The sequence below is a fragment of the Ammospiza nelsoni genome, chromosome 21 (assembly GCF_027579445.1).
Source record: "Ammospiza nelsoni isolate bAmmNel1 chromosome 21, bAmmNel1.pri, whole genome shotgun sequence".
Taxonomy (NCBI): domain Eukaryota; kingdom Metazoa; phylum Chordata; class Aves; order Passeriformes; family Passerellidae; genus Ammospiza; species Ammospiza nelsoni.
Genome location: NC_080653.1, coordinates 4,820,562 through 4,842,591, shown reverse-complemented (window position 1 = coordinate 4,842,591; position 22,030 = coordinate 4,820,562). Strand labels below are relative to the sequence as shown.

At 51.2% G+C, this 22,030-nt stretch overlaps 2 protein-coding genes across 3 annotated transcripts; one reads left to right on the top strand and one right to left on the bottom strand.

Moving 5' to 3' along the window:
- Positions 1-1,321: 1,321 nt before the first annotated feature.
- DERL2 (derlin 2) lies at positions 1,322-6,443 on the bottom strand. Of its 2 annotated transcripts, XM_059486803.1 has the most exons (7): positions 6,338-6,443; positions 5,910-5,975; positions 5,582-5,655; positions 5,093-5,186; positions 4,463-4,658; positions 3,443-3,533; positions 1,322-2,119 (listed from the first exon to the last, which is right to left on the bottom strand). In XM_059486803.1, exons 1-7 carry the CDS (start codon positions 6,428-6,430, stop codon positions 2,014-2,016), a joined length of 720 nt encoding a protein of 239 aa, XP_059342786.1. In that variant the 5' UTR covers positions 6,431-6,443; the 3' UTR covers positions 1,322-2,013. The 2 variants fall into 2 exon arrangements, 1 of the variants encoding a protein (XP_059342786.1); XR_009419814.1 differs by lacking the exons at positions 4,463-4,658; positions 5,093-5,186; positions 5,582-5,655 and having other exon boundaries at positions 6,338-6,432.
- A 336-nt stretch (positions 6,444-6,779) lies between these two features.
- MIS12 (MIS12 kinetochore complex component) lies at positions 6,780-8,592 on the top strand. Its single transcript, XM_059486988.1, has one exon. The coding sequence runs from the start codon at positions 7,039-7,041 to the stop codon at positions 7,669-7,671; it is 633 nt and encodes a 210-aa protein (XP_059342971.1). The 5' UTR covers positions 6,780-7,038; the 3' UTR covers positions 7,672-8,592.
- Positions 8,593-22,030: the final 13,438 nt, after the last annotated feature.

Genomic DNA, 22,030 nt, shown 5'->3' with positions numbered 1-22,030 from the left:
CTGGGCAGCTTTCCCAGCCGGGGGCCCTGTTCCCGGCACTCACCGATGAGCACGGCGGTGTCGAGGCGGCGGAGCCGGTCCAGCAGCGGCCCGCGGGCCCCGGAGATGGGCAGGGAGCGCCGCTGCACGTGTGCGGGCGGCGCGGCGCTCTGGGGCTGCGTGCCGGGGGGCGCCGCCTTGAACCGCTTGGCCGGAGGCTCCTGTCTGTCCTGAGCCATCGCCCCTCGCGGTCCCGGCCCGTTCTGTCCCGCTCCGTCCCAGAGCTCCGGCCGCTCCCGCCGGGACCGCGCTGCACGGGCTCCCTGGCGCAGCGATGACGTCACCGCGCGACGCTGCGCAGAGCATCCTGGGAGTTGTAGTCCCGCCCTCGCCGCCGCCATTTGGAGCGCTCCCGGCTCCGGGCTCCCCTCAGAAACATCGCGAACCCCAAAGGGCAGCAAAACGCAGCCAAGGGAGGCAGAAAGCCGGCTGTGAGCAACGGAGGGACATGTTGCCATTCAGTCCCAGTAACAAGTCCTGTTCTCAAACACTAAACTAAAAAGAATACAAAAAATAACGTTTTTATCTCATTCCTGCCTCATACCCTATGCTGAAGTAACATTGTCCAAGACACTTTCATTCTTGCTCTCTAGGAGCACTAGAAGTCTGTTTTAGAAACAATTAAAACTGACCGAAAAAACAGACCAAAACACCTGTAAAATCCTCCAAAGCTTCCATAAGTTTTATAACCTTTAACAGATAAAAATGCAGACACAAATTACCTCACACATTTTATCAATCTAACACACTGCTTGTGGACAAAGCATTTCCCCTGAGATTCCCACACATTTCTCTCCTGGACTATAAATTAAAAAAACTAAAACTTGTAGCCAGTTTTGAAAAGCAAAATGTGAGACTAAATGAGATAATCACATATCATGGGTAAGCCCATCCTTTAAAATGCAGAATGAAGATGCAGCTTTAATCTATCATGATATAATCAATAAAACAAACCCCACCTGATACTTTCTATGGTGATTTAAGAACAACTGACCATGATGAGGTGAACTGAGCTCCAAATTCCTATGTGGCTGCTCAGAGATATTTATAATCAATGCAGCTTTAAGCTAAATGTTACTCAGTCTCACTGGCCTGTGCTGGACACAACAAACTCCATCCACAGACCATAGATTTCAAATCCTGAGCAGACAATGCTGCATCCTGCACTTCTGAGACACTTGTGGGAAAAGCTGCAGGTATCTCTGTCTCTTTGAAGATTTGCTTTTTCCAGCCCCTGCTGCCTCAACGCTAGAGGATGATACAGAGGATTAAACAAAAAGGCTCCACAAGACATTTTATTCAACTCATCATCATTTTTTGAGTCCAGACAAATTTCCTTCTCTAGTGCTGCAGGTCATCCAGTATCAGCAGAGGGCACATGGGGGTGGATTTGGCAGGCACACCTATTCATCCACCACTGTGGGCACCTGAACACAGAGTCTTTGGGGGAAAAAACCACCAAAATGTAGCCTCAGCTTTCAGGACATTCCAAAAATCCAACTGGCAGAGTGAAAAGCTGCATGTTGTGTTCCCTGCAGTTCAAAGATGACTGGAGACAGCAGCACCTCAGATTAAACAACCTTTTGCCATTGAAATAGTGACTTAGCCTTTCAATCATCTTGCAGTTGTTTTATCCAAGAATAAAAAAATGAATTAAATCCCAAAAAGTTGGGTTTGTCCTCTATAAAGTTTCCCATAGAGTTTCATGTATCAAATAACTTGAAAAAATGCTTTAGAAATCACTTTAAACAAGTACTTGTGTGGCCTTGTTAACTGAAGTTAACAGGAAACAGTTTCCAGTTTTACATTTTTGGCTCCACTGGATTTAGATGATGTCCAGCACAATGAATTCCCTGATTGGGAAGGGTGCTGGGAGTGCCTCGGGTGAGACTGCATTTCATAAAGTGCTTGTGTTCCAAACCATAGGGCTGTCAGAGTCCTCTGTGTGCTGGGGAGGAGCCCCCATGGCCCTGGCTAACCCCCGAGGCGCTGCCCCTCTCCCCAGGCAAAGCCCCCCGGCCGCTCCTCGGGCAAGGGGTTGTAGTTGGGGTCATCCTCTGGGGTGTCAAATATTGCTTTCCTGCAAAACACAAAGCAGGGTGATCCTTTAAAACACAGCTTTCACTGTAACATCAACACAGCTCACATGCTGCAGTGGCATACCTCAAGAACAGCTTGCCCAGGCATTGGGGTTTATGCTCTCCACTTTGGAGCCACCAGGAAGGAGATCCCAAATCAACCAGGAAGGAGATCCCAAATCAACACTGATGAGGTTCACCCTCTGCTATTTATGTAAAAATATTCTATGACAGATATCTTGAGGATAGTCTAATGATTCTGTTGAAAACAACACCAAGACAGCTCACATGCTGTCAGCTCACAGTGTCCTCCCTCAAGAACAGCTTGCCCAGGCAGTGAGGATTATGTCCCCACTTTATAGCCACCAGCAAGGAGATCTCAAATCAAGACTGATGAGGTACATTCTCTGCTATTTATGTATAAATATTCTATGCCAGACATCTTCAGGATAGTCTTACGATTCTGTGAAAAACAAAATCAAGACAGCTCACATGCTGTCAGCTCACAGCATTTGGTTTGACCAAGTTCTCCACTTCTCCAGCTGAGCAGAACAAGTGCTCTCAGCCATTCCTATCATGTGGCCCCTTCTGAACCCTCACCATCTTTGTGTCACTCCTTTGAGCACTCTCTGACAGCTTTTACATCCTCATTACATTGTGGCACCCAAAACCAATTATGAAATTAAGACCATCATCCCTGTGGTATTCTCCTCCCTCAAGAACAGCTTGCCCAGGCAGTGGGATTTATGCTGTCTACTTTGGAGCCACCAGGAAGGAGATCCCAAATCAAGACTAATGAGGTTGTTCTGCTATTTATGTATAAATAGTCTATGCCAGACATCTTCAGGATAGTCTAACAATTCTGTGGAAAACAACCATCAGAGGTGTTCTGGGAGAGAACCACAGGGAATTAGAGTATCCACAAAAGAGGGAACTGAGTGGGAGCTATAAACAGTATAAACACTGAAGGATTTTCTTCTCAAAATTGTGATATGAGAATGACTTACAAAAGAAAAAAACCATTACATATCTTATATGTAATACCTCAGCCACTGTTCAGCAGAGGACACAGCTTTGGTGTTGTCAGCAAAGCCTCCAAGTGTTATCAGAGAAACCAAAGGTAAAATCCTTTAGCTCTTCTCCCAGTTAAGTTGGTTCCCACTTAAACAAATTCCAGCTCCTTGTTTGGCAACACAAGTTCAATAAAAAGCAAGGAGAGACACTCCCCAATTCTGTCTCTGCCCAAATGTTGTGACTGAATTGCAAACAGTTTTCCAAACGAGCACTTTTGCCATGTCTCTTCCAAAGCAGACACCAATACTCACAGGACAGACGGTGTTCTCAGGAGCCTCCCACCACCAGGCTGATTGGGAAAGACATCCTCTAAGAAAAAATATATATGCCCAACAGCAATGCCTGGTACAGAAACAAAAGCCAAAAGGTGATTTTTCAGTAGTTCTCCTTTACAATTCTCAAATGCTTTAGGCTAGAGTTTTCAGAAAAACAACATACATTTGTTCTTTTACAGAAAATTTGATGATACAAAAATACAAAACTTAATGAAGAAAGCTAATAGCAGGTGAAAAGTTTAACTTATACTACAAGATGTTAATATTGGGGAAAGGTTTTATCATTATTAAAAATATAGATGTTTTGGCTCTATTAGAGTTGATAAAATAGTAATATAAACTATTTTATTTCAATGGACTGATGCTATAGTCAGATGATGCATCAGGGCTGATTCTAAGCAATAAAAAGCCAAAACATCAAAAGTTCTTCCTATCCTTATCACAGCACAAAACATGCTACAATGGCTAGAAATCAGAAAAGTCTAAAAATATAAATATAAAATAATAAATATATCAGAAGAACACCAAGCATTAATTAGCCCTTGGATATGATGATACAGAAATACAAAATCTAAGGAAGAAAACTAACAGCATGTAAAAAGTTTAATTTATACTACAAGACATTAATAGTGGGGAAACATCTTGTCATTATTTAAAATACTGATGTTTTGGCTCTATTAGAGTTGATAAAATAGTAATATAAACTATTTTATTTCAGTACACTGATGCTATGGTCAGATCATGCATCAGAGCTGATTCCAAGCAATAAAAAGCCAGAATTAAAAACATCAGAAAATAAAAAACATCAGAAGCTCTTTCCACCCTTATCACAGCATAAAACATGCTACAATGGCTAGAATCAGAAATGCCTAACAATATAAATATAAATAATAAATATATCAGAAGAACTAAAACCAAGCACAAAAATTCCCATTTTCTGTTTCACGTAAAACACGAGGAGGAACAGATCCTCGTGAGATTGCTGCCACTGCTCACCCAGGAGATCCACAATGATGGAGTTCCCCAAGAGCAGAGAAAAGCCCATCAGTACCCAGGGCAGGAAAGGGGCTTGGAAGATGAGGAGCCCAAAGAAGTTCATGCGGACATAGGGGTTCCTGCGGCTCCACACGTACACCAGCATGATGGTGAACGCCTGCCCCAGGAACACCAGGTTCACAAACAGCCCAAAAAGCTGCCATGGCTGGTTAAGGAAACACTTGTGAGGTCAGGAATTTCACAGTTTAATTTGTAACCTTGTGTTTTCCACACAGCTGGTAAATCCACTTTCTCAGGTGTAAGGCTGTCAAATTAGTGGCCATCAAATCTAACAGGTGCAGCAGGATTTGGGTACCTGCAGCATGAATAACCTCATGAAAGCAGAATTTAATTCTTCACAGACAACATGAGCGTGATCCCACATCTGAACAGCCCCCTGATAACCTTATTTCCATGATCAAGGAGAAAAAACCCCAAAAAACCAGCAACAATCCCAAAATATTCAACACCACCCTAACAACTATCAGTACTCCTCATGCAACAAACTGTATTAAGGTAACAGTAACAACAGGGTTTCAGCTCTCCTTCAAACTTCTGTATGTTCACTTGGAATGAAAACAGAAAGGATACAGTCATTAAAAGTCCTCCAAAAAGGAACATAAATACAAAATCTGCCGTGCGACCCCGGAAAGAGCCTTCCTCGAGCATGCGGCAGTAGCGGTATCTGAGGCCAAGGTCAGGAAAACTCCAGTGCAAGTTCAGAGAGACACATCCAAACAGGAAATTATCCACCTCTGCATCAGCTTCAAAGGGTTTTGTCAATTTACTGCATCACTTGGCTCTTTCTGGATACTTCAGCACAGAGGGGGAGCCGGGGGACACAATAGTTACCTGGAATTTTCTCCTGCAGCACCAACCTGAAGGATCAGGCTGGCACAAATTCTTAACACCAAAAAAGTAACTGGCAAAATTCTTGACAATTTAAAAAGGAGCCCCCCTTGAAGCCCTTGAAGTTGGCATTGCTGAATTCCCAGGAACTCAACTGCTCCTCTGTGCAGGTACAGCAACATTCCTGCACTCTGCTCGCCAAGGGAACCAACACAACTTGGAGAAGGATACAAAAAGATCATGTTAAATAAAAAATTAAAGCCAACTGGTCCAAAGAACAAGTAGTTTGTGATTAACCTCCATATCTGGAAATAAGACAAATACAAGGACTTTAAACATGACAGCTTATTTTTATTGTCTAAGTAGAGAAATAAGTAACAATGAAACTGAAATCTCCATTACAGAAAATGAAACTCAGACCTATTTTAAGGCATAGTGGTCGGCAGTAGCTTTTAAACAGTGTATTTCTAACACAAAAAGTACACTGTTTTGAGAAGACAAACACTTAAAAAACTCTATAGCACATTTTAAAATCTACAGTGCTTCAGAAAACACTTACTTGAAAGTGCTTAAATATTAACTCAGGGTTGAAATACAGCTGGAAGGGCGTGATAAGTTCTAATTGCTGAAAAAGAAGAAAACATTTTGAAAGGATCAATAAAAAAAAAAAAAAAGAAAGAAAAAAGAAAAAATACACACTCAAAACAGCAACCCCTTCCTGTGTGCCAAAACGAGCCCAGCAAGTTCACATCAGCACTGTGAGTTTTCTGGAGCCTCAATACAACAACCCTTTGGCATTGTTGATATTAATTCGCGCTTTTCACCTCTCCCGGGCCCATCCCGGGAATCCCGAATCGCTCAGGGGCTCTGGGGGCTCCAGACCCGGCTGGGAGCGCGGGCGGTGCCTGAGGGCGCCCCTTCCACGGCTACCCCGCCCCGCTCCCAGCTCCCGTCACGGCCTCCCTCCCTCCCGCGGCCGCCACTGACCACGGCGGCGGTGGTGAGGACGCAGGCAGTGGTGTAGGCCCGGGTCACGGGCGGCACCTGCAGGTACTCCTGCCGGAACGTCTGGTACGCCATCTTGGCGGCCCCGCCCCGCCCCGGCCCGCCGACGCTCCCGCCCGACGCTCCGCGCTCCCATTGGCTGAACCACAGCGCCCTCCCTCCGCTCTACGCTCTCATTGGCCAAATGCCCAGCTGGCGGCCGTCGCTCCGCGCTTCTATTGGTCGTCTTGCAATGCCCGCCCACACCCTTCGCTATCATTGGCCGAGAGGCCGCGCTTGGCTCGCCCGCCGAGGGACGGAGCGCTCGGTGATTGGGCGGAAGCGTGTCCTGGCGGGCGCTGATTGGCTGCCGGCGGGGTGCCCTGAGGCGAGGCGGGAAAGCGGCGGCACCGGCGGGACTCGGAACCGTCCTTGAGCAGAGCCCCGGGCCCGCGAACAGCAGCGGCAGGAGAGGCCCCGGGCCCGCGAACGCCGGCGGCAGCAGCGGCCAGAGCAGCCCCGGGCACCGCGAACGCCAGCGGCAGCAGCGGCCCCGTGCTCAGCCCGCGGCCCCGGCTCCGTGAACACCAGCGGCAGGAGCGGTCCCGGGCCCCGCGAACACCAGCGGTGGGAGCGGTCAGAGCGGCCCCTCTGCCTCGGGGAACACCCTGTGAGTCCCACCCTCCCCTCACGGCCCCGCCGCCATGTCGGTGGATCCCATGATCTACGAGGCGCAGTTCTTCGGGTTCACGCCGCAGACCTGCATGCTGCGCGTCTACACCGCCTTCCAGGACTACCTGTTCGAAATGATGCTGGTGGTGGAGGGCGTGATGCTGAAGAAGCTGGACGGCATTCCCGGCTGCAAAATCAGCCCTTCCAAGATCCGCAAATGCACCGAGAAATTCCTGCTCTTCATGAAGGAGCACTTCGATAAGCTGTTCTCTAAAATGGAAGAAGTGCTGCTGCAGCTGGTGCTGAACATCCCCAAGAACGTGCTGCTGCCCGAGGACAAGGTGCAGGAGCAGTATCCCTACAGCGAGCAGGAATTCCAGGCGCTGCAGGATGAGCTGCAGCAGCTGCAGCAGCAGTGCAGGGCAGAGGCGGTGCTGGAGCAGGAGCTGCTGGCAGAGCTGGAGGAGCAGAAGGTTGTCAAGGCCGAGCTGGAGAAGATTTTGCAGTGCTTTGATGGGCTTGAGAGCATCTGCAGGGAGCACGGAGCCGGCAACTTCAAGGAAAGCTTTGCCCTCCTGACACAGAGCTCTAAGAAATTGCAGGATGTTCTGAAAGAAGTTGAGGAGAAGAGCAAAAAAATGAACCAGCATGATCAGTTAATGTAATGGAAATTCTGAGAAGGCAACAGATGCCATGCAGAGAGCTTGCTTAAAATGACAGGGGTTTATGTTCCCCTCACTCCACTCGTGCTGCCAGGATTTGGTCTAAAAGCTGTTTAACTGTCCCAGTTTGCTCCTCCCTAAGGCAGGAAGGGGAGAAAGCCTGTAAAATGTAATTCAGATTGTTAACTTCCTAAGTTTTGGGTCGTATAACCGGCGTTTGAAAACACTGAATGTTACCTTTGAACACAATGTAACACTTGCCCGTTGTAAGTTATAAAAACAAAGCCTTGTAGGAAGGTGTAGGTGTTTCCAGCCTGAGGTCAGTGAGGCCACAGGGACTCTGCCCCTGGCCAAGGAGCTGCCTGGCCATGGCTATGGTGCCTTTCTCTGTGTTTGGGAAACCAGCAAGGAGGAAATGCAGGGAGGAGGATGACACTGACGCTGACAAGGTTCTGATGAGATCTGTTGGCATCAAACCAAATTTCAGCCCAGTTTCTAGAATTTCAGAGTTCCTCACCACTCCACCTGTGCTTGTGTTTCTCTCAGCACAGAGCAGAAGCCACTGGAGGAAATGAGTAATTCCATCACTTTGTCCTACTTCACCTTATGTTGCTTTATATATCTGTTTGGGTTTTTTTGTTGCTCTTTTCTACTAAACGAAGTTTCTCTTATTACCATTTAATCAGATTTTCCTGTGAAAATGTTATGAATGTTGATAAGCTCTTGTATCTTAGTTAAACTTATTCTCTCTGTACTTAATTCAAAATCCCTGACATTCTGTGCATCTTTCTACAGCAGTTTTTTAATCTCCTGTTTAGTCCTATCATTAAATATCAATATTAATTTCTACTTTACTAGCATAGAGGTTTAAAAGTTAATCATTTAGAGGTGACTGTAATAAAAAAGTGTAATGAAAACAGAAAACTCAGTTTGGAATTCTTTCTTCCCTGGATTGAGAGGAGTAAAATGTGGGAAGTGTCTCTTGGCAGCAGAGGGCAGCAGCAGCCCGGCCCAGGGATCTGCTCCACGGGAGGTTGTTCTGGTTTTGCAGCTCAGTGTGACTTTCCTGGACATGAAGAATTATTGAGTTTCCTCAGGTGCATCAGTTGTTTTATCCTCAGTAAATAGGAGACAGTTTTCCTGGGTGTTCTGTGCCCAAAATAACCACACAAGGATTGGCAGGAAGCTGGACCCTACTGAGTTTGTACACCCCAACACTGCATTTTCCTTCAGAAAGGAATTTTTCCCATTTTCACAGGTTTCTCCTCCGCCAGCCAGAGAGAGACAGTTTCACTGCCAGGCCAGGTCCCTCCCAGCTGCAGTGCTGGGCACGGTGGTTGTACTGGGCTGTGCCTGGCCCCTGGCTTTGATGTCCTGCTGTGTCACCAACCAGGAAATGTGTCCCCAACTAAATCTGGGATTGACCATCCCACCCTCCTGGTGTGGATTTAACCCTCAGGCTCTCCTGTGATCATCCCTTCCCACCTGCTCTCAGAAATGCCATCTTCCCACACACACTCCCACCACTGCAGTCACCATAATCAAATATTTTACAATAAATTACACCCTGCTGCTCCAGAGGGCGGTGCAGGAGCAGTGCCCTCGGGCAGGGAGCTCATGGAATCACAGAATTCTTTGGGCTGGAAAAGTCCAGCAGCTCCCCAGCTCTGCCATGGCCACACTCACCTGTCCCCAGTGCCACATCCATGGAGGCTGGGTCCAATGGCACTGGTGAGGCGTTCCCAACTCCATGTCCATGTGTTTGTGGGAGATTCAGAGTCTCATGAACAGCCTGACAAACCCTGACTCCATCCCCAGTGGCCTCTCCACCTGTCCTTGTCCCCTCTCCCAGGCTCCCATTGCTCTCAGAGGCAGATCCAGAGGTGACACTGGTGACAAGGCAGGCACAGGCAGGGTAGCACCAGGAGCAGGAGCTGGGACTGGCTTGGGAAGGAGGGCCAGAACTTCCAGGTGGATGATTTCAATGCTCATTTTCTCCCAATACTGGCATGGAGCTGGAATATTCAGAGCCCCAGGCTGGGAGTGAGACACTTCATAATGCCCAATGTAAAAACTGCAACCAGCTGCTGGTAACACATTTCCAAGAGCCTTTTTTCAGGAGGAAGAGCCTTGATGTCAAGCACTTGGTGCAATGAACACCCCAGCAGCAGAGCTGAGGTCTGAGAGGAACAATTATTCTGGTTTTCCCACCAGGATAATGCCCTCCTGCTCTGGGACATGCAGGATCCACGGGGCTGAGGATGTCCTGGCAGCTGGATGCTCCATCAGAGAGAGAATGGCCTCAAGCTCCTCTACAGTTCCTGGCAATATCAGACTTCAGCAAAACTCACCCCTGGGAATAAAAGCATGTCCTGGCTGTGAGGAGGAGGAGGAGGAGGAGTGCAGCTGGAATTGCAGGCCCTGTGCATGGAGAGGGGTCAGGGAAAGCAGGGAATGTGCTGGCTCTGTGTCCCAGGGATGCTGGTTTGCCCTGCAAACCCCCAGGGGTTCAGCTCCCTGTATAAGGAAGGAGAAAACAGAAAATTTAAACTAAGAAATTTTTGGCAGCATTCACAGGCAGTTGGAGCAGTGTAGCTCTCCTTGACTTATACACTGAATAATGGTGTAATTAGCAGCTGTTAATGAACCCACACCTGGCAAAATGCCGGGGGAGGAGGGGGTTACCATATGCCTCCTCATTAAAAGCATTAATTACAGGCAGGAAATGCTGGTGGCAGCCACAGGCTTTAATCACTTCACCTCAAGCTGGTGGTGGCTCAGCTCCTGCTATTGCCATCCCTTGGTGGCTCAGGGCTCCCATCCCTGTCCACATCCCACAGCAAGGCTGAAGGGACCAGCAGGGCAAGGATAGAGATACTTATTCACTCTAATAATGAAAAAAACTCCTGTTGTGGCAAAACATTTTCTTCCACAGGGATTTTTGCTGGCACAAACTGAGCAAGAGCACCCCAACCCTGTGGAAATTCCAAATAAAAACTAATGGAGATGGACAGAGAGAGAGCCAGGCTCTGTGAGTTATTCCAGCAGCTCTTCCCTAATGTGTTTGCCCATCACACACCATAAAATGGGATGGGAGTGAACATTCCAAATGCTCACTGGAGTTTCCAGAGAGCTGCCCCAGTGCTGCCTCCCCTGCACCCAAACCCTGGCAATAAAATAAATGGGGCAGGGAAAATGGGCATTCAGCTCCCATTAGTGGCTAAACATTGATTTACTTGAGCAAAGAAACTCAGTCAGGGCTTGGCTGCTTGTGGTTCCTGGCTGTGTTTGTGGGACATCCCTGGAAACTGTTAGAAAAGAACATGGTAAATGATTTTTTCCTACTCAAGGAGAGGAAAATGGAAAACCTGGAAATGTCTGGCAACAAAGGAATCATTTTCATATATGAGAAGGTCTTTTCCCCCTAATTAAACCATAGGAGAGAGGGAATGGGATTAAAAATGAGGGAGGGGGGCCTTGGAGACAGCTGTGCTTGGTGTGGAGCAGCATGGACAACAATAAAGAGTGAAGTTCATGATTCTCCTTTGCTGGGGACTGGAAAAATCATGTCCCTCACACAGCTCTGCATGGCTTTGGCTGCTTTCCTCATCCTGCTCTCCATCCATCTCACCCTGCTGCAGTTGGGTTTGGATTGGAAGGGACCTTAAAGATCATCTATTCCTTGTCATGAGCAGAGATGCCTCTTACTAGACTAGGCTGTGACAAAATCATTGTAGGAATTTAATTTCAGCTTGAAGAGGAATCAAAAAATAAACAAAACTAGAAAACAAACGAACTAGAAAAATAACATTGAGGCAAGATGGAGCCTTTGGAGGCCAATCCACTGGGTGGATCCTGCCAGGTGGTGATGCCCCAAAACTGAACACTGAACCCAATGTTCCCAGCTATGACCCCTCTGCTTGGGCTCTGTCTCTGTAGCTCTGATTAATCCTGTCCCCTTTCCTGGGCAGTGCTGTGCTGCTGGGGATTCCATTACCCCTGATTTCCCCACAGGAGGGAAATCCTCCTGCTGCTGTGTCTGCTTATCCCTCCTAGGCTCTTATTACTCCCACTTACACAATTCAGAATATGAATCCCTCCTGTCACCTTAATTTCTAATAATTAGTATTTGGTGTAACACTGCAGCAGACAGCAGCTCTTAATGAATATTATAATAGGCACTAAATTATAATTTACTGCTCTAAAAATCCATTTTGATACATAGCCCACCTACAAGAAAATTAAGGGAGGCAGACTTCAAGCCATTTACCTGGCTGGATCCAACCCCAAACTGAGTCTCCAGCAAAATCCTAAATGATCATGAGCTCCAGGGGCATTTAGTGGCCTGGGACATGTCAGGGCTGGATGTGTTGTGGTGGCAGCAACGTGACCTCACCAGGACTCTGCATTCCCAGGGAAACAGCAATTCTGATTTCAGTCTTTTATTTATTCCCTGACAAAATGCTGGGGTATGAATCCACCTGGAGTGGATGGACAGCATTAATCCAGGAAGAGACCTTGTGCAGTAAGGAACCCTCAATGTCCCCATCTCCAACCTCAGCCTCTGCCAGTCCCTCCTATGGAGCTGTTTCTCTTCCTTTTGTGGTGGTGGTTGCCAGGAATTTATTTATCCATCAATTAACAGCTAGGTTTGGCATTGGCAGCTATTGGGGCCCGTTGTGTGTTTGAGCAGAACACAGAGTCCAGGAGTGGTTTGGGTTGGGAGGGATTTTAAGCTCCTCTCATTTCACCCTGCCTGGGCAAGGACACCTTCTACAATCCCAGGTTGCTCCAAAGCCCACCCAACCTGGCCTTGGACAGGGATGGGGCAGCCACAGCTGCTCTGGGACAACATTGCCAAGGCCTCCCCACCCTCACTGGGAAAACATCAGATCCTAAGCATTGTATAATATAGAAGCAATAAAGGAGAATTTCTTTGGGGTCTTTATTGAGAAATATGAGAAAAGTCTGGTAAAGACTCATGGGGGTCAGAGTGATTTTCACTGCACATGCTAGGCATGTGTGGATGAAATAATTCTATTGCATATCCTGGCCAGAATGAAGGGAAGCCTGCTTCTCTGACAACGAGAAGATGTTGTTGGAGAGTTTCTGTTTTTCCTGCAGTTTTGGTGACACACAGAGTCCAATGCCATCTTCATGGGCTGCACCCAAAGGCTGCCCTCTTTGGGAACAGAGCAAGAGAGCTCCATCCTGATTTACTGCTACAGAAACATAAAGCAAATAAAAGAAAATAAAAAAGGAAAAGGAAAAATAATTTAAAAGGAAATATATAAGGTCTCTCTGCTTCTCTCTTCTGAAGGGGACTTGGGGCAATCTCCATTCTCCTCTTCCTTAGGGGCATCTGGGTGGTCTTCATCCTCAACTGCCCTGTTGGAGACCAGGGAACCTTTGTGCACTCTCCCTTTCAGATGGTTTGGGGATCTCTGTCCCCTGCATTTGTCCTTAATTTTGGCCAGAGCATCCTGGGAGCCATGGATAGGGAACTGGCAGCTCCAGGACACTTGCTGCTGGAACACTTGCCTCTGGGAACATCTTGGAGAGGGCCGTGCTCCCCTTTTTACTTCCAGGCATTTCCTGGCCATCTGCATCCTCAGGGATAGCGGCTTCTGCAGACAGCTGTGGCTCTGAGGGGGCAGACAGTCCTGTACAAAGTCCTCCACCTCTGATCCAGCAGCTCTCAAGAAGGCAACGGGATTGGTGGAGATTTCTCACCACGAGTAACCCAACTGTGGAGTTCTTCCTCTTGTCCTGCTCCTCCCCTGCCTGTTCCAGAACATGAGCTGGACATGGGGACAGCTGCATTTGCTGCTGCAGGAACTTGCCCAGCACCACACCAAGGCTCTTCTCCTATGGCACAGCTGCATTTCCTCAGAGCCATGGAATGGGAAATAGCAGCACCAGAATATTTGCTCCTGGGACACATCCTTCTAGGATTGTTGTAGTGCATTGCGCTGGGTTCACTTCTTTGCTTTCAGTCTTTACTGGCCATCTGCATGCTCAGAGATGAGCAGGTCTTGCTGAAACCAGTGTCTGTGAGGGAGCACACACTCCTGTCCTAAGGGTTTCCTCTGCACTCTGGAAGACAGATCTGCCTACAGGGAGAAAAGGCATCAAAAGCTTAACAAAGGCTGGGAGGAACACTCTGATTACCTGTTTTACCAAGAGCTTTCTTTACCTAGAGTTGCTAACAAGGGTTAGCTGTCAGACGTGACAGCCCGCAATGGGTTGGTGGCTGGTTTATTTTTGCAGCCCTCGGTCCTGCGTGGGACTCGGTGCCTGGGTGCTGCGGGGGCTCCAGCCGGGCATCAAAGGCGCCCGCCCCACAGCCAAGGGTGGCGCCAGATGTCCTCCAGCTCGGCCCGCTCCACGGGGTGCTTGCCCAAACACCAGCGGATCAGGTGTTGGCACTCTGGGGAGAGAAGCAGAAAGCGCCGCTCACTGGCACCAGGCTCCTGCCCGGCCGCTCCCGGCAGCGCCTGCAGGAGCCGGGCCAGGCTGCGAGTGCTCAGAGCCGCCCTCGGCGGGACAGGGGCACGGCAGGACACGGCCACCTCCTCCAGCCCGGCGCGCCACCCCCAGCCCCTCACGGGCCGCCTCCTGCGGCCGGCCCTCGAGGGCACAGCGAGCTCCCGCCCAGCTGCGGCAGGGCCGGGCCGGGCTGCGCGCTGCCGTCGGCCAAAGCCGCCTTCTTGAGGCCCACACCAACCTGGAGACACCTGCCGCCAGAAGAACAGCTGCCCCGACACGGTGTCATGGTCGTCGCGGAAGGGGAAGCACCCGCACACCATGACATAGAGCAGCACGCCCAGGGACCACACGGTGGCCGGCTCCTCGCGGTAGAAGCCCAGGCAGAGCCACTCGGGCGGGCAGTACATGTGCGTTCCTAGGGGAGACAGGCGGCGCTGGCCGGGCGCAGGCTGCTGCCTTCCAGAGCCTGGCGCCAGCCTCCTGCCAGAGGCAGGGCCTGCACCGGCGGCCACAACTTCCCCCAAGGCCACCCCGCATCCCCAGACAATTGCCCAAAGCCAGGAAACCGCTCTGCAGGCAGGGAAGGCCAGAAGAGCAGCCCAAGCCCAAGCAGGCCTGCCAAGCCCAGGGGCCGGGGCCTGGCTTCTGCAGCCCCCCTCTGTCGGCAGGGCCAGCAGCGGCTCCTGGGGCACAGCACCTGCCCCGGGGCACAGGGCAGCCGGCAGCCGGCTGAATGCCGCAGCCACAGCCCAGGGGGGAATGGCACAGTGCAGGGCCTGACAGTGGGAGCAGGGCCCGGAACGTGGGCTCACCGGCAAATTCCCTGCAGGGGTGATCGTGGAAGAAGGTGCCGCAGCCGAAGTCGATGAGCTTCAGGCTGCCACTCTGCGGGTCCACGAGGATGTTCTCGGCCTTGATGTCGCCGTGCCAGACGCCGCAGGCGGTGCAGTGCCACACGGCCTCCAGGACCTGCCAGAAAAGCCAGCGCGCCGCCTCCTCGCTCAGGAACTGCTGCTCCCGCAGCAGCTCCAGCAGATCCCGCGATCGCTCCGGACGCTCCAGCACCAGCACGAAGCTGTCAGGCAGCTCGAACCAGTCCAGGAGCTGGATGATACTGTGGCAGCCAGAGCCCACCTTCTCCATCAGCACGATCTCCATCGGAACACGGGTACCGTCGGGCTGCGAGGACGAGACATTGCCTGCGCCAGGCCTGGTGCTGCCCTGTGCCTCCACTGCCCCCTGCCTGGCATGCCCCGGTGTCCCCTCGGGCAGCCTCCCTGCTGCTCGGGATCCCTCCCGCCCAGGGCACGCTTGGCAGCTGCCGCCCTGCCTGGAGCCAGCCCCGGCCTTCGGCATCCCCAGCCCCGCCGTGCTCCGCCTCGCACGCTGAGCCCACGCCCGCTGCCCCCGCCATGCCCCGGGGCCCTCCCTCGGGGCCCGGCCTTATCCCTGCCCGCCCCGGCCCGCTCCGGCCCGGTGGCCCCGCTCACTCACCCGCTCATCCCAGCGCAGGACGTTCTCCCGGGCCACGCGCTTGATGGCCACCTGCAAGCATGGACACACGGGCTGAGCTCCAGCCCTGCCCAGCCCCGGCGCCGAGCCTCCGACCGCGCCCGCCCGTGCCGCCCACTTACCGGGCTGCCGTCCGAGAGGCGGCTCCCCGCGAAAACGGTGCCGTAGCCGCCGCCGCCCAGCTGCGGACCCAGCTCGTACAGCTCCTGCAGCTCCTTCTTTTGCCCTGCAACAGGCCGAGAGCGAGCCGTCAGCCCTGCGCCCAGGAACCCCGCAGAGACCGCCAGGGCAGGGCCCGGGCCCCCGCGGGCCGCGCTGCTCTCACCTGCTCCCTGCTGCGCGCCGGGCAGCGGCCACCGCCCTGCAGCCGTCGGGCTGGCGAGCGGCACGGCCGGGCCCGGGCAGCGCGCACAGGCGGCTGCAGGAGCCCCGCTGCAGCGGGACACGGCGGCACCGTCGCTGGCCCCGGCCTCCGGGCCTGCACTCTGCTCTTGTGCACGGCCGGGGCTGCAGCCCGAGCTGTCGCGCAGGGGGGTCCCAGGAGCAGCTGCAAACCACGCAGGGATTGTTTGAAGCCATCAGAGGCACTGAGAATAGCCAGGGACTAGGCTGCTCTCAGAGGCCCTGGCCTGGCCTGGCCAGGGAATGGCCCTCAAGAGCCCCAGGGGAGCCGCAGACAGCTCCTCACCAGATCTCACCTTCTGTTAGGGCCTCCTTGGGAGTCCGTGGCTGTCTCGGAGCAGCTTCCTCAAGATGGAGGTGCCCAGGTGTCTCGAGGGGCGTCTCCTCCACCAGGCACAGGCTGTTGCCCGCTGCCACAGCGTCCTGGCAGCTGTGGGCCGACAACTGCCGGCTGCAGGACACTTGCTGCTCCTGAGCCACCTGCTCCTGAGATGGCTCCCCTGCATCGGGCTGGGCTCCCACTTGGGCTCCCGGGCTTTCCCTGGCCACCACAATGCTCAAGGTTGTGCCCGTGATGTCCATGAGTCCAAGGGAGCCGGGAGACCTGTCCACGGGCTCTGCACCTGCTGCAGGCTGACAGGTCTCACTGAGCCTCTGTGAGAGTTGGAGGCTGTCAGAGATAGCCGAGGCTCCTGGCAGGATGGAGGTTCTCTGACAGCCTGAGCTTCTTGCATGGATGGCCGGTGTCTGCTGCTGTGCCATCCTTGCAAGGCTCGAGGCTCTCCCAGGGATGGTGACTCTTCCTGGGAGCTGCCTCCTCATGGGATGGCGGCGCCTGGGGGAGCGGGACGAGCCACAGCAGGGCAGGTGGCCTCGCCTCACCAGCTCCCGCAGCTCTTTCCTCAGGGCCCGCCACATCCCAGAGTAGAGCGGCTCAGATGTCCCATTGCCAGCCCAGAGCAAGGCCATCAGTTCCCGCAGCTGTCGGGCCACTGCCACGCAGGGGCCGCAGCTGCAGGAGCTGCCCAGGGGGCTGGCGGGAGCACCTGGCCGCTTGCGAGGGGTGGCCCGAGGCCTGCAGGGCCTGGCAGCCGCAGGGGCTCCCCGGTTCCTGCGTGAGCCTCTGGGCCGGACCCCGGGGCGCTTGCACCTCTTTTCTGTCCTGGGCTGCCACCTCCATGGCTGCCAGTGGCCAAGGGCCCAGCAGACAGCCACAGTGGCCAGCAGCAGGACAAGCACAGTCACGAAAGTGTCACCGTCACCCATGGCTCCGGCACGTCCCATCGCGACTGCACTGGCCGCTGCGGGGGCTGCCCCGGCTTATGTAGGCCTGAGGATGTCACAGTGCTGTGGCCAGGACAGTGTGTGACATCACAGACCGGCCCCACCCGAGCGCTCCTCCCCTGGGTGCCATCAGAGCCCTGCCTCCCCCAATGGCTGACACTGCTGTGTCCTTCCATCACTTCCCAGTAGTGCCCACAATGATCTTACCACCCTTTTTCCTGCTACCATGGTTTGATTGAAAGGATGGAATTTCCTGGAGAGTTCCAAGCCCTTCCTGTCAAATAAGATACAGCTGGAGAACACTGAGCCAGCATGGACCTCCTTGCTCTTTCAGGGTCTTGGGTCGATGATTCATGGGGATCCCACTGGGACATAATGCATTGAATCCCATCCAACACCACATCTTATGGGTATTATTCTGGTCCAGGTTGTCCCCAGCCGTTCCAAATGAAAGATCACTGTCCCTCACAGCACTGTGCCTCCACTGTTTGACACTCTCCAGCACCCAGAGAAGGCAGTGGTACTTTGCAGAGCCAGGCTCTGTGGGACAAGGGCACTGGGATCAGCTAAAAGCAGAGAGGATGCTCAGGAAGCTGAATTGCCACAGGATTCTGCCACCCTGAGTGGGTCAGCCTGTGCTGGGAGGATGCTTTGCATGGCTTTGGCCATCGGGGCCCTGCTGGCCATGGCTGCACAGCCATGGAGGGCTGAGCTGAGTGTCAGACACCCATGGAGAGCCTGGCAGACTTGATCTCCATGGGCACTGTGCCTGCTGAGCCCATGAGGTCCATGAGGCCCATGGCAATGGCCTTTACACTCTTGGTCAACAAAACCATTATTAACCGTCGTTATTTGTTGGCTGCACACCCCACACAGCTCCCTCCCCACCAGAAGCACTCACTGTGCCTGTCAGGTTCTGTAAATACAAACAAATATGGTCATTCCAAGCACAGTTTCTCTCATCCTGGAGAAAAGGAGGCTCAGAGGGAACCTTCTCTCTCCCCACAATTCTCTGAAAGGAGCAGTGCCACCTCCTTGCTGGCCCAATTCTCACAGGAGTTCAAGGCCCTTGAGAGCATTTCCACCCCCAGCCAAGCCCCAGTGTCCCCTCATGATGACCAACAGGGTGAGGAGGAGCCGCCATTTTAGGGCAATCCGTGAGGGGGAAATGGCCACCTCCAAAGAAATGGGGATAGACTGGGGAAACACCCACAGGTGCCAAACTCCCACAAGCTTCCCACGTGAGGTGGGGCCCTGGCACCCCCCAGTGACACAATCTCCTCTGGCCTCAGCACAAACCATGGGCTGACCGGACACCTCCAGCTCTCAGGGGCTCCGGGCCCAGGCAGAGCGGGACGGGGCCTGCGGTCACCGGCAGCCTGGGGCTGTGGGGACACGGGGACCTCCTGCTCCTGGAGGAAACGTGCCATGGCCCTTGGAGAACTGGCAGTCACCGCCCACAGGACGTTGGAAAAGGGATAATGATCACTCCCAGCTCAGCCTCCAGAGCAGGGCTCACACTCAGAGCTCTCACCATCCCCTCATGGTGGGGCCTGCCTGGAAGGATCATGGCTCAGGTCAGGCCTCCAGGCAGAGACTTGGAGACACATTGAGGGTACAACACGGTTGTAGCCCTCATAAAAGGGAGGGAAAATGAAAGAGCAGGTGCACTTATGTAAAAAAAAAATAACATAACTTTTTCCCAAACCCAGTGTTGGTAGGCCAGGGCAATAGACAGAAGGTGGCACAGGTTTGTAGCTGGCACCTGCCCAAAAGGCCAGGGCAGGCACCCAAGTGCTTTCCTGTGACCACGCTGCTGACTGCAATTTCCATCTCCACCAGTTGTTTGTAAGGCAGAGGAATGTAGCAGCGGGGAACAAAGTGACATGGGCCCCCTTATGCATCCCTAGGAGATGGCTTTATTGTAAAAATCTTCCACTTTTTATACCTTTGAGGTGGGTTTCAGTGCTGGTCAAAGGCCAATGCACCCACTAGAATATACGTATTCATTTTCTGCTGTGAGATAGTTTTAGAAAGAAGTCAGAGCAGGCTCAAAACTATAAAAAGATGTAAAGAGAGCTTTATTAACAGTATCTAAAGGAAAGAAAAATGGGAATCAGAATAAAACCTTTAGAACCCTTGTTCTCCCCTCATAATCTTCCTTTCCCCCTCACAACATACAGAAACAATTCAGTCACTTCTAGAATAGTTTTTCTGCAGTTCACTTAGAGAGAGGAGTCCCTCCAGTAAATTTATGGAAACTACTCCACAAGAAAACTCTAATTTCCACGAATAGCAGCTGCCTGGAAATCTGAAGTCCCTCCCATTTCCACTGCTATTTCCACAGCTCTGTTTAGGGGCCATGTCAAGTTATGGGGTGCTATTTTAGGGATGATCTGTACAAAAATGAACATTGTCTTGAGATCTGTCTCTGAGATCATCTTCATCTCTGGGTACAGAAGCCTTCTTCTTCCCTCCCTGGGGGGACAGGGTCTTCATCACAGTTCTCCCTCTTTTCAAACTTCTTATTAAATTCACAGCTCTTTCAACATTTGCCTGCTTCAACACAGCTTTGAACAATCCGTCCCCCCATAATTCTTCAATGCGTTATAAGGGGGGAAAAAAATTGATGGATCAATTAAATTCTTTTCCATAGCTTTACAAGAGAATTTCAGCCCCAATATCAAGGCATCTCCTCCCACCTGGGACATAACTTCCTCTTCACTGACCTCGGTGTCTTCATGTTGCTTCTCTATGTGCCTGCACTTTATCCTTATCTCTCACTCAAGGGAGGATTTGAATCAAGGGAAGAGGGTCCAGCCCCGCAGCCACCTGACCTGGCCCCTGTTACATCTTTCCCGGCCAGAAAAGAAAGAGGGATTTCCTCAGATTTTTCATTTTTTACATAGGTGTTCATCTTTGTCAGTGGTTCAACATTGAGTTTAACTTTGGGATTGTCAATTCCCAAAGCTATTTACTGATTGGTTTTTTTGGTCAGACACAGAGAAAACTGCTAGCAGCTTCTCTTTGCATCCCTTCTCTAAGTCTCTCCCATCCAAAACCAGCACAACTTTTCAATTTTAACCTTTTGAAAAATGCATATTATATGATTGGCTTTTTGCAAATATTAAAATTAATCCTATATGTATTATGTTGGAAATTTATGCTGTATTAATCTCTTTTAAGTAAATATAGTTTTTAGGCTGTAGTATTATACTAAAATAGAAACTATGCTATATAAGATATTTTTTGTGACTAACTCGAGGAACAGATAAGAAATCAAAAATTCTTTGCATAGAGATAACAGCTACAAGACACCAAGATGCTAAGAGAAAAATTATTGCCTCCTTATCAGGACAACTCAGACTTCAAGGGACCAAAGCGATTGATTGACAAGATGGGGGGGGGGGGAAGTAGACATTAAGCAGAAACACCCTTAGTTTTGAAAGAAATGTTTAAGTCATGTATGAGATATATAAAGATGCAATAGGCTATTGCTTTGAAGGGTTAGTCCTTTGTTAGCAAAACATGCTTTAGTAGCAGGGCAACAGCGCCTGGACATCCTTAATTTCTTGCTTTTTATTGTCCTAACTTTGATTGTCCAAATTGTTATTGCCCTAATTTGCATTACTATTTTTATTACTATTTTCTTCCTATTAAACTTCTAAATTTTTGACACAAGTGAATGGCATTTTTCACAAAGCTGACATAACTGAAACCAAACCAAGACTTCACGGAAATTAACAGAAAGAAGGCACCCATTGCCTGGCTCAGCTGCCGTGCTGCTGTCCATGTGCCCTACCATCCAATCAGCTATCTGCTTACATGCTGTCCACGCGTCCTTTCAGCCAATCAGCATCCTGCTCATGCACTGTCCACGCAGTCCTTCAGCCAATCACCTTCGTGCTCACATGCTGTCCACGCGTACTGTCAGCCAATCAGCTTCCTGCTCATGCAATTGCTGTGTTCCTCCAGCCAATCACAATCTCAGTTCCAACTGACTCTGCTCACTCCCAACTGCCTCTCACCATTCAACCAATGCCCAACCGACCACCCTGAGCTGAGCCTTGCCCATGGGGCCTTCTGGTAAGCATAAGCCTGAGCAACTTCAATAACATTGACCCCATATCCTACAGAGGAAGATATTTTCGGGGATACAATGAGCCCAACAGCATGGGAGTGACACCAGCACCTCAACATTTCCCGTGGGCTCCATCCCTGTGACTGATGACGCTGCAGTCCCAACATGTCAAATGCCCAGCCCTGCTACCCTTTTCAGGGGAAGAAAAAGGAACAATTTTGCCAGGGCTAAACCTGTAATGACATTTCCCCACTTCTCATTATCTACAGCTTTGGAGAGGAGCAAGGTCTCTGTTCCTGCCACCTGGTTTGCTTGGAACGCACACCCAGGCCCTTGTGGCACTTCAGGTGACTCCAAGTTGCTTTGTCAGTTTAGAAGGCCAGCTGTTGTTTCACTGTTGCATTTCTTGCCTTGCTAAAGCCACTCCTACCAGTACTACAGCCTGAGCTTGAAGAAACAAAACCACCTACAAGGACGAGAGGCATCAAAACCTTGACAAACGCTGAAGAGAACACTCTGATTTCCCCTTTTCCCAAGAGGTTTCTTTAGCCGGAGTTGCTAACAAGGACCAGACGTGACAGCCCGCAATGGGTT

Bases quoted from the DNA above. Each gene is read 5' to 3' on its own strand.
- DERL2 (XM_059486803.1), bottom strand. From the start codon at position 6,430: ATGGCGTACCAGACGTTCCGGCAGGAGTACCTGCAGGTGCCGCCCGTG. The intron at 5,976-6,337 runs GTCAGTGGCGGC...CTTCTTTTTCAG, and splicing joins TCCTCACCACCGCCGCCGTG to CAATTAGAACTTATCACGCC. The intron at 3,534-4,462 runs GTGAGCAGTGGC...TTTCTGTACCAG, and splicing joins CATCATTGTGGATCTCCTGG to GCATTGCTGTTGGGCATATA.
- MIS12 (XM_059486988.1), top strand. From the start codon at position 7,039: ATGTCGGTGGATCCCATGATCTACGAGGCGCAGTTCTTCGGGTTCACG.